The 12,021-nt window shown below is 36.1% G+C and overlaps 1 protein-coding gene across 27 annotated transcripts in view; it reads right to left on the bottom strand.

Annotated features, from left to right (window-relative positions):
• Nucleotides 1-474: 474 nt before the first annotated feature.
• obscnb (obscurin, cytoskeletal calmodulin and titin-interacting RhoGEF b) overlaps nucleotides 475-12,021 on the bottom strand; it is a 64,112-nt gene continuing 52,565 nt past the window's right edge. For all 27 annotated transcript variants that reach the window (XM_065258638.2, XM_065258649.2, XM_065258650.2 and 24 more), the window contains 16 exons: nucleotides 11,743-11,882; nucleotides 11,433-11,633; nucleotides 11,220-11,296; nucleotides 9,447-9,617; nucleotides 9,114-9,273; nucleotides 7,769-7,885; nucleotides 7,399-7,563; nucleotides 7,135-7,293; nucleotides 6,879-7,056; nucleotides 6,567-6,680; nucleotides 6,304-6,471; nucleotides 5,704-5,806; nucleotides 4,511-4,640; nucleotides 4,000-4,102; nucleotides 3,787-3,829; nucleotides 475-3,537 (listed from right to left, as the gene is read on the bottom strand). In XM_065258638.2, coding sequence (XP_065114710.1) covers nucleotides 2,487-3,537; nucleotides 3,787-3,829; nucleotides 4,000-4,102; nucleotides 4,511-4,640; nucleotides 5,704-5,806; nucleotides 6,304-6,471; nucleotides 6,567-6,680; nucleotides 6,879-7,056; nucleotides 7,135-7,293; nucleotides 7,399-7,563; nucleotides 7,769-7,885; nucleotides 9,114-9,273; nucleotides 9,447-9,617; nucleotides 11,220-11,296; nucleotides 11,433-11,633; nucleotides 11,743-11,882 — 3,080 coding nt within the window. In that variant the 3' untranslated portion in view covers nucleotides 475-2,486. The remainder of the gene's footprint in view (nucleotides 3,538-3,786; nucleotides 3,830-3,999; nucleotides 4,103-4,510; nucleotides 4,641-5,703; nucleotides 5,807-6,303; nucleotides 6,472-6,566; nucleotides 6,681-6,878; nucleotides 7,057-7,134; nucleotides 7,294-7,398; nucleotides 7,564-7,768; nucleotides 7,886-9,113; nucleotides 9,274-9,446; nucleotides 9,618-11,219; nucleotides 11,297-11,432; nucleotides 11,634-11,742; nucleotides 11,883-12,021) is intronic.

Below are 12,021 nucleotides of genomic sequence, written 5' to 3'. Positions count from 1 at the left end.
AAAGGTCACCTAATGTGTGATGTACTTTTATATATATTGTTTGAAAATAATTGTGTGTCACCTGTGTGTGTACACAACCACCCTTTTTATTTATTTTTTTAATCCTAAAAACAAACTGTTGGAGTTTTTTGTACAAACTGATGTCACTTTGCGCAGGCCCCGCCCACAACAGTCCAAAGGCCACATCATCTGTATTTTAAAACTTATCATTATAAACAATGAAGTAAGGTGATTCAAAAACTTGTTTTACGGTACAAATAACAGTAAACGGGATGGCAGCAGCTCATTTGCATTTAAAGAGACACACACAATGTTTTTCAATGTGGTATAATAAATGATCTATAGGGTATTTGGACCTGAAACTTCACAGGCACATTCTGGGGACACCTGAGATTAAAATCACATCTTGCAAAAATTACCATATTAGGTGACCTTTAACTACTGGGAAGATCTACAAATAACCATCAAGCAGACTATAGTAAACAGAGATTATTTTATTGCTTTCATAACATTCTCTGTGACACAGTTCATATTAGGAAGAAATCTATACTCTATTTCACAACATCAACAACATCAGAATTTAAGTTTATTAGGTCTAATTTATTTTACGTTATCCAAAACTGCAGACCCACTGAAACCATATAAATTATGTTACACACACACATTTGTGTTGACACAAAATAAATATTTGTTTCTATTATTCAAACAAGTTTTATATACTAGGCATTACTCCAGTAAACTGCATCTCCAAACCTTTTCAATCTTGTAAATACTATGTGCATTAAATCATGTTGCACAAGAAATACTTTTTAAAATAAATCTAAAGTCATAAAATCAATTTTGTGTTACATGGTTCTTAAGGTGAACGTCAAATAATCTTTGTAAGGCTACAAAACCCCATACGTTCATATGAACACATGCTTACAGTAAAACTAAAATGTTAAATGTTTCAGTGCAAGATGAAGTCTTCAAGGTCTTGGTACCTGGTGCATCACACACAGCAACACAGACCTTAGATGTGATGAAATTCGTATTTGTATTAAACCAAAAAAGTTTACAAACTTCTTGGTTTAAGAGATGTTGGCCATCAAAATAAATACTCTCAAACAATGTATATTAAGCACAGAAATAACAATGCAATCTCATGGCAAATCGTACGTATTTTATGAGGTGGCTAATTCATACGACCACACTTGTTTTTATACGATTTGCTTTTGCTGCTGTGACGTTGGGGTGGGGTTTCATTATTGTCCTTTATAATAATCAAACGTTTTTCACTTTATACAAATTTATACGAATTAACCAACTTGTAAAATACATACGAATTCCTGAGATAAGGCTTTTGTTTTTGTTCGATTCAATTCGTACAAATTTTTACGAATTACCCAACTCGCAAAAGATGTACGAATTCCTGAGATCAGGCTTTTGTTTTTGTATGATTCACTTCGTACGAATTAGCCAACTCGTAAAATACGTACAAATTCTTGAGATCAGGCTTTTGTTTTTGTACGATTCACATTATACGAATTCATACGATTTACTCGAATCGTAAAAGATGTACGAATTCCTGAGATCAGGCTTTTGTTTTTGTACGATTCACTTCGTACGAATTCATACGAATTAGCCAACTCATAAAATACGTACAAATTCCTGAGATCAGGCTTTTGTTTTTGTACGATTCAGTTCGTACGAATATGAGTTAGCCAATTTCTAAAATATACGTACGAATTCCTGAGATCAGGCTTTTGTTTTTGTACGATTCACTTCGTACGAATTTATACGAATTAGCCAACTCATAAAATCCGTAGGAATTTGCATGAATTGTTTTATTTTACGAATTCATGCAAAAAGCCAATTCATGAAATACGTCCGAATTCCTAAGATCAGTCTTTTGATTTTATACGATTCACTTCGTACGAATTTATAAGAATTAGCCAACTCATAAAATCCGTAGGAATTGCCGAAATTAGGCTTTTGTTTTTCACTTTGTACGAATACATGCAAATGAGCCAATTCGTAAAATACATACAAATTCCTGAGATCAGGCTGGAAATAACTCTCTTATAAAATTGTCTTTGGCAATTCTATTAATATGCATAGATACTGCTTTACTTCCAAGAGTATTTCTTAGGAGTTTGTCAGGAGTCTATCCTTAGTTGTATCGTCCATATTTGCATGTTCACATATATCAAACTGCCCACTGTTCCCAAGCGCAGCTGCATATTGGATAACACGCTTGAGGAAACTCAAGTCGTCAGAAAGTCTTGGATAGGATATAAAGGTGAGTTTTGCAACTGAACCCTTAAGAATAAGAGTCACTTTAAAATGGAATGAGCCTTGTGATTGATGTTTACTCCCAGACCTTTAGGCAAGATTTTACAAAGGATGATCCCAGCTACTATATGTCCAGATGTTGTATGCTGGAGGACAAGCATTAAAGAAGGACAAGAAGATTACTTCTACAGTTTTTCCGGATTCCTCCCCGACTACTGCTTGTCAAATGGGTTCCTCTGTGGGATCTGAAGAGTAACTTCCGTTGGTTGGTAGCTGCGGGTTTGTGCAGAAACCTGCGTTTTGAAGCTTTGCTGGCCTCCTTCCTTTCCTCTCTGAACCTCCGAGCAGTACTTCGGTTTGACCTCGATCCTCGCAAAGCTGGATGAAGATTCTCCCATCACGTGAATAGGTATGGTCTTCTCTCGCTTTGGCCGAGAGCCGCCGCTTGCCGAAGCACCTGGAGTAAACATGCTGGAAATGTGCTCCCTGAAGGAGCCGAAGAAGCCCATGCGAGGCCTTACGGGTGCCACGGGGCGGCCTACATTCAACAGAACGGGTTTGCCGACGACAGGTTCATTAATTTCCCTCTGCAAGACGGAGATCTCACAGGGCGTCTCAACGGCTCCATGCTGGTCTGTAACGCTTCCAAAAGTTTCACCTTCCTGAGGGACGTAATCTTCGAGATCTTCAAGGGTGAGAACTTGATTCCCATGAGTCAGGATTTTGCAATCTCGTGCACCGAGCTCATCCTGATCATCTTCTGGTTCCAGGACAATAGTTCCTTCATTGTCATCATCTAGATCGGAGATTTCTTCGCTATTTGGCATGTATGTTGTCAGCATATCGTCAACCCCCGTTGTTACTTCCGACACATTTGGTGAAGTGTCTTCTTCATTCGTTCCAGGAGTAGCTTGTAAAGTCATTTCAGACTCCACCAACTTGTTGTTGGAGTTATTAGTGTTTGGATTTACAAGTGGTGAGCGCTTGCCTGGGGAGACACCCCTTCTTCTTTGTAGCCTAGGTGATTTGTTCACTTTATACTCGATTATCTCCTCCACCTCCACCCATTTGGGGTTCCTGGCTGTGGCTCCTTCAGGCTCCTGGACATATACTGTGGGTACGGTCTTTCTAGCTGGTGGTCGTCTTTGTCTGGGCGGTTCGGGTGTGGATGTCTCAGAACGGAGAGCACCCATAGGGGAGGGTCGGGGCGAGGCGTGACGTTTCATGCGAGTATTCTTCACCACGGTGGTGATGGTCTCCTCACTTGTGATGGAAAAGCACATTTGTTAGTACAGTTGGATTAGCACATCTCTTTAAATTAAAGCGGCAATGATAAAAATGTTCAATGTGGCCACGAAAGGGGTTGAACTTATAAAACAAGCTCCCTTGAAAACGGCGAGCTTGTCAACACTTTACATTGTAAACTGGAGTATCACTATTTTACAAAACAAAATGACAATATAGTATATATAGCATGCTGAAGTTATATGAACAAATGAAAATGAAACTTACATAATTATGGTTTTCTTTGGCCCTTTTGTCTCCTGTTCCATTACTAATTAAAAAGCAAAATAAAAACCAATTATTAATATGAATAATCAAAATAAACAAATTGAAATATATGTGTTTATAAATGTTACAAGCCTTCATCTTTATTATTATTTTAGTATAAGTGACGTGATAACAGATGCGCATATAAATAAGATTTTGTTGTCATATATGTACCTTCTATAGAGATGGCCTGATCCCCTCTCCGTTTTTCAGCCATTGCCACAGCAGGAGTGACGAGCTGAGCTGCACACCTGGCACTGCCCAGACGATTCGACAGCTGTGTATCAATAATAAAATCATTATTAGATTATCCTCAAGGATAACAGCAAAAAAACTTGATCAGTTATCGATAGTGATTATAGTGTTAACCTGAACATTGAAAAGTGTGATCTAGTCTGTGAAAACCCAGCTAAAGTCATGGTTTTGTGATTTACTGTTTTCTACATAAAATCATCGTACATCTAAAGAAAATTATGTGAAAATATAACCTTGATATATTTAATATTAAGTAAGATTAAAATCAATGTGAAATCAAACTTTGATGCTCCTTATCTCATCATTAGATTATGAGACTTTAACCTGAATTTCACATAATTATTAAAAATGTGATTTTTTTTTAACTTTTTTCATAGTAGTATGAAACCACACTTCTTGCAGTGTTTGAGGTCATTTTGCAGGTTCATACCTCACACTCGTATTGTCCCAGGTCTCGTTCTCCAGGGTTCTTAATAACCAGAACCAGAACTCCACTTCGGGATTCACTGTACGTCTGATACTTCTCCTGGTCCGTCAGTAGTTTACCATCCTTAAACCATCTGACCATGGAAACAGGTAAAATACTCAATGTTAGAAAATTGTCAAAATATGTACCCCAGCTGTCACTGGGGCAGAAACCTTAAAAATGTGCTATTATGTACCAGATATACATTTGGTACCAATCCGTGGCATTTGGGGGGGCTTAAGCCCCTAATGTTTTATTAAAAGCCCCTGATCTTTTGAAGATTGAAAACATTTAAGGAAAAAATATATATTATTACTTATACCACGGGCCTGTTAAATGCTTTATTCTGATTGGCAAGAAATGTTCTATGGGTGTTGATTATTTTTCTGTAAACTGCACACCTAACTTCTCAAATGTCTTAAAAACAGGAAGAAGAGCAATATTTTTGGTAACCGTGGTATAAGCGGAATAATTGGTCCTTTTGAATTATTCGAAAATAATGCACACCCACGGTGTGACGGCACTTTGCTTCAGCACAGTACCACCTTGGGTGTGCTTTATTATTTTCGAATAATTAAAAGGCCCGTCATCAGTTATTCCTTACATATTATATTAAAAAATATTATTACTTCTAATTTGTTTTCCTAATACACAAAATTGGTCTGTCTGCAGTAGATCAGTGTTTTTTTTTGCTTATTTTTAGCGAAATTGAGATTTATACATCACCTGAAAGCTAAATAATAAGCTTTCCATTAATTTATGTTTTTTAGGATGTGACAATATTTGGGCGAGATGCAACGATTTGAAAATCGGGAATCTGAGGATTAAAAAAAAATCGCCTTTAAAGTTGTCCGAATGAAGTCCTTAGCAACACATATTGTGAATGATAAATACATTTTTATATATATTTACGATAGGAAAATTACTAAATATCTTTATGGAACATCTTTACATTATTATTTTTGGCATAAACAAATTGATAATTTTGACTCACACATTGTATTCTTGGCTATTGCTACGAAATCACCCGTGCTACTTATGATTGTTTTTGTGGTCCAGGGTCTCATATTTTACTGAGACTATAGGACATTATGTTAATTATTATGATAGATGACAGATATCAAATTAAACCAGACCATGCCTTTCCGAAATATTACCTTATCTTGGGACTTGGTGCACTTTGAATGACGCTGCTAAACTGAGCATCCTCTCCTGGAATAAGGGTGGCATTCCTGATCTTATTCACAAAACGTGGGGGTACTGAAAAAGAAAGAAAAGGAATTATGCAGGAATTTTACAGACTGTTAATTCCAGAAAATCAGTATTTTCTTTTTTGGTAAATAAACTAGTTGGTTGAATATTATATCCCCTTAATGTGCTAAATTGATTATTTGGCAAGCTTAAACTCTAATGCATTAATCCTTGTCAATTGTGTTACAGTTCACTCAGTTCATTCACTTTCACTTAAAAAAAAAGATGGGTTTCTGTTGGATTTTTGTATAAAATGAATTAGAAAGTCCCTTTATATAAAAGTAATCATTGCTTAAAGTTAAACGTTAATGAAAATTTTATAAAATTGATAATAGAGTCCATGGACATGACATGTACCCCTAATTATAGAATGACTCCTATATAATCTGTTTCAACGTGCATGCATTTCTTTCTCTGCCCTTCTATCAATTTTATTCAATTACTATATTTCACAATAGAAATCTTAAACCAAGTTTATTGTACAATTCCACATTAAGATTTCTTACCCTGTACAGTGATTTTGCCGAGTGTGCTGGCGTTGCCCGCAGAGCTGGTGGCAAAGCACATGTACTGTCCCGAGTCGTTTGCCGTCATGTTGTCTAATATAAGCGTGCAGGAGCCGTCAGGATCCTCGATGATGATGTGATGAGGATCCACCTGTACAGGACGCCCATCTGTTTGAAAAATCAAAGATAGACTACAGTTAAACTGTTTCGGTTACAGGGAAAACCTATGCCAGCAAGTGAATCGATTCAATGTAAATTCGTACCTTTATACCAGGTGACCTGTGGTTTGGGAACACCGGTGACCTTACAGGCGAGTTTAATCGTCTGTCCAAGTTCTGCCGTGAAATCGGTTAGCACCGAGTCAAAATCTGGAGGGCCTGTTTAACACAGGTTAGCAAGACAATTAATTATATTTCATGTATTGACTGACTAAAAATACAATTATTATTTGGATGAAAATGTTTAGTGCTCAGCATAATGCTAAATGGGTTACATTATATTAATTTTGTGCATCTTTAGTTGACCCTTTAGAAATCCCATTTGCATTGCCGATTATAAAGAGGGGGGTGACTTACACCACGTTGGCATGCTATAGCGTTGCTGAAGATCCCGGAGGTCACGGAGCCAGGAGTTTTTCAGGATAACGGTTCGAGCCTGCAGTGTATATTTTCTCACCGAATCCTCTCGCTCGTGCCAGATCTCAAACGCTCTTTCATCTCCCTCCACAGTCTCATTCACATCAATGTTTGTCAGCTGGGAAAACATGTTTCAAATCAAACAAGAAATAAAAATATGTTTCTCATGTAATGCCGTTTTTGACAGCTTTCATACCTTCATCATGTTCTTGAAGACATATGTTTGCCTGTCTGTGCTTGTCTCTCTCTTCTGCTTGCAGATGACCACATGGTTTTTGAAAAGGAAGGCATGACGGTGATGACCTCTAGATGATGTCCGAACTCCAGGAGCACCTTCCCAAACTATAAAAGGCCCCTACAGAAAAAATGTTATTACAAATGATCACATTTATTTTAAAATATCTTAAAAGACATCTCTTACGCATAATCCACTTTTACAAGGTATTTAAGTGTAATGTACCTGTCTAATAGGTTCTCCCAGTGCTTCCAGATTGGCGGGGTAATTCTCTATGAGGGACACGTGATGTGTGTTCTCCGAGCGCTGGGACAGAGATGACACCATGGCGTAGGCCTGCTCCAGCAAGCAGCAGTTCTGACCGTTCCTCGCTTTGTTCCGTATCATGTCCTGAAATAAAATCACAAAAAATTGTGAAGAAATGGACACTTTCAAATGTTAGTAAAGACTATTGTAATATAAGATCACATCAAATTGGATTAAAAACATTTCATATAATAATAAAAGCATTTTCCACAAGTAGATCTAATAAATGTTAAAACATGGCATATAGTGAAACTTTAAGAAAGTAATATGAGTAAAGGCTGTTTTGTACCTTCAGCAAAGCTCTGTATTTTTGAATTCTCTCCAGCGGTCTCTCAACGTAAGCGTTTATACTCAAAACAGGACCTTCAGAAGGGTCAACATTTGCCAACTCAGTGACTGTATAATCCTAATGGAAAGAGGAACGATTCAAGTAAAATTTTGATGAATCAATTTTTCACAGTGTATAAAAGTGGTCAAACTTTTAGGCACACGCACTAAAAAGATACACTGCAAAAAATAACTTTCTTACTAAGTATTTTTGTCTTGTTTTCAGCAGAAATATCTAAAAATTCTTAAAATAAGATGCTTTTTCTTGATGAGCAAAATGACCTAAGAAAATAAGTCTAGTTTTTAGACAAAAAAATATCAAATTTAAGTGAATTTGTGCTTAAAACAAGCAAAAATATCTGTTAATGGGGTGAGAGAAAAAAAAAGATTTATTTTTTTCTTAAACACTTAATTTAAGCCAAATTTTCTCACCCCATTGGCAGATAATTTTGCTTGTTTTAAGCACAAATTCACTTAAATTGTATAGTTTTTGTCTAAAAACTAGACTTATTTTCTTAGGTCATTTTGCTCATCAAGAAAATAAATCTTGATTTAAGAATATTTGGAAAGATATAGATATTGATTTAGATATTTTTACTGAAAACAAGAAAAAATACTAAGTAAGAAAGTCATTTTTTGCAGTGTATCAATGTGAAAATATAACATTGATATCTTTAATATTGACTCAAAAGATTAGGATATCAAAGATTGAAATCAGTGAGTGAAATCGAAATCAAACTTGGATGCTCCACATCTCATTATTAGATTATAAGACTTTAACTTGGATTTCACAAAAATGGTAACATATTAAGAATGATTTTCAAGAAAAAATATTCTTAGTTTTTTGTCTTGTTTTCAGTAAAAATATCTAAAAATTCTTAAATTAAGATGCCTTTTCTTGATGAGCAAAATGACCCAAGAAAATAAGTCTAGTTTTAAGACCAAAAATATCAAATTTAAGTGATTTTGTGGATAAAACAAGCAAAAAAATCTGCCAATGGGGTAAGCAAATTATTCTTGAATTTTTCCTGAATTTAGTGTTTAAGAAAAATTGTAAAGATTTTTTTGCTTACCCCATTGGCAGATTTTTTTGCTTGTTTTATGCACAAAATCACTTAAATTTGATTTGTTTTGGTCTAAAAACTAGACTTATTTTCTTGGGTCGTTTTGCTCATCAAGAAAAAGCATATTAATTTAAGAATTTTTAGATATTTTACTGAAAACAAGACAAAAATACTAAGAACATTTTTTCTTGAAAATCATTTTTTGCAGTGTGTCAACAATTTGTGACTACAATCTGAACCCACCTTAAAGTATTGATACACATCTTTCTCACTGATGATGGACTCAGCTTGGGTCTGTCCAGTGAGGTACTGTAGATATTTCTCAAAACCTTCAGAGTTTTTCAGTAAATGCATAGCAACGTCGTCATCTGTGTCGCACTCTCGCAGACCAGGCAACAAAGAGCTGAAAAGAAAAAAACACAATTTGTTGCAAAGCAAGTTGTTTTCATTCATGACAGATGCTTTCCTCCAAAGCGAGTTACAGTGCATTCAAGTAACAGTATACAGTATACAGGACATATGCATAAGCATATGAGCTTACAATTTTGGAACTATCAGATTGCCTGATCATCGTACCTGCTGTGGAAAGCTTTCAAATCGTTGATGTTACGAAAGATGGTTTCCTTCTGGCTAGCGATATGAGGTGGTGCGCTCTCTTCTTCAACATGCTTCAGATGGTGTGATGTGAAGAACTCGACTTCCTTCAGAAACTCAGCCTCTGTGTTGATCAGCTCCTGAATGAGTTGACTGGGCACACGTAAAACAGAGGCAGAATAGATGAATTTTTATTGTATTGTATTTGGAGTACAGTAGACTAAGCTAGACAGGGTGATCTTTTAATATAAAGCAGAACCTAGAGTGGGGGAAATAATTAAGACACCACTCCACGATTATTTTCAGTTTTTCTGAATTTACAATTTACAGGCTTGTTTTTAAAGTGCACCTATTTCATTTCTAAAATACAAGGTTATGTTGTGTATTTGGTATAATATAATGTGTTTGCGTGTTTTATGGTTAAAAAACACATTATTTTCCACATACCATACACTTTTGGTAGCTCCAGATTTTACTCTCTTCCTGAAATGCACGGATTTGAAAAGTTCTGTGTCCCTGATTGGCCAGCTAATCTGTACGTTGTGATTGGTCTGAATACCTCTGACGTCAGCCAGAAATATGACGCTCCTTACCATGTTTGAAAGATTCACTCACAATGCAATGCTAACAGGAGTTAACTTACAGGCTGTGAGTCCGAAGCGGGAGGAATTATGATAATGTCGGTCTTTACTACATCACCAGTCCCAGGAAGTAAACTGTTGCCTACAATCCGTGTGTTTGTTGTAGTCCCAAAAAGAGACTTACATTGGAGACGAAAACTCGCTTCATCGTTTACTTTGGGGTTTGTACCTTTTGCATATCATTAACATGGACTAATACACACTTACACACCAAAGGAAATTTGAAAACGTAAATCGGAAAATAGGTGCTCTTTAAGTAAAATTATCATTTTTTTGTTTGATTCTGTCAACTAGCGACAGCGACAACATTTCTGGCAATATTCTAATAAAAATAATTCTTGTTTTGCATTTACTTGCAGAAAATTGACATAGGACAAAATGGTCAAAATAACAACAAAATATACTGCAAAGAAAAAAGACAATACAAATGTTATTATGGAAAAATATGCAATTAACTAGGGCTGGGCAAAAAAATTTGATTTTTCGATTAATCTTTTTTTTTACTTGGTCCATTCAAAATCGATTCGTGGGCTCGAATCATTTTTTTTTTCCATATTTATTTCCGCAAACATTGAACATAAGATTAACGTTAATCTAATTACTAGTCTTCTCCACTAGATATCAACTTCTTTTTTTCCGTGCGCGATGTTACCAAGGAGCGAGAGGCGAGCCTGTCATTCATTCATTCAGTCTTTATTCTAATATATTCAAATATAATATAATATAATATAATATAATATAATATAATATAATATAATATAATATAATCTATATTCATTGAGTTGAATCGAAAATCGAGTATAAAAATCGGGCCGAGAACCGGAATCAAATCGAGAATCGAATCGATTTGATATAGCTTGTGAATCGAAACCGAATCAATCTGGAACATCTGAATCGATACCCAGCCCTAGCATTAACCCTGATTTTTTGTCACATCTTTCATGCATATTTGCATGCTGTCAGTCTTTTACATTGTTCTTGGGTGACTTTATATCACTCCTGAGGTTTGCTTTTGTTGAAATTTAAAGGACACTGTCCACAATACATGTAGCAATGCTATTAAAATGCATTTTCCCCACAGCTACAGTAAAATAAATCATCTGTCTAAATTTACCAGCGTTTCTTCTTGTATTCTGTCTCGGTGACTTCCTCTTTGGTGGTTTCTGGAAGGTCTGTTGTATCTGCAGACAGCTACAACACAGCCAATACCCCATTGGTAAGAATTTACAAGGCACAAAAAAAATACAAGCCACCCTTAAAGATTATGAATGTCATTGCATTAAAACGTAAATTTCAAACTAAGTTGTGCTCAGTACACTTAACAGACCTTCAGCCTCTTGTCGAGATATGCAGGTGACACCCATCCCTGCCGAGATGGGGTGGATTTGGTTGGTTTGGTGCGAACCAGCCATTTAAGTGGATGAGCAGAATCCAAGACCTCTACATACTGGCCCTCTTTCAGAGCGATGGCCTCTTTACTGATGCCCATAGGGGTATAGTCAGCAGTCGCCACATATATATCAAACATCTGCAAAATAAATCGACTTTTAACGAATGATAATAAGATCTTACTGGAGAAGTAAGCTATCATGTGTCTGTGAACTGTTGTTTTAATGATAATATATACAGTATATTACCTCTCCTCTGGCATCTCCTTCATCAGACTCGGATGATGAGTCTGCGATGAGGGAAGCGGGGCGTGACCGGCCGTGGTAGGGAGATGGGGAAGGTGTTTTTGTTTCATCATCACTGTCTGCTCCTGGGACACGTAATGAACCTTAAAGCAGACGGACAGAAAGACAGAGGGGTCAAGCAATTATGTTCATTTCCACCCTTACAATATTACGCACGTATCAGCATCAGATGTGCATGGATTCCCAACGCCAAAATTAATAAATTATAACTGTACAGTATAT

This window comes from Paramisgurnus dabryanus, chromosome 22 (genome assembly GCF_030506205.2).
Source record: "Paramisgurnus dabryanus chromosome 22, PD_genome_1.1, whole genome shotgun sequence".
Taxonomy (NCBI): Eukaryota; Metazoa; Chordata; class Actinopteri; order Cypriniformes; family Cobitidae; genus Paramisgurnus; species Paramisgurnus dabryanus.
This window is presented reverse-complemented; position numbering and strand designations above follow the sequence as displayed.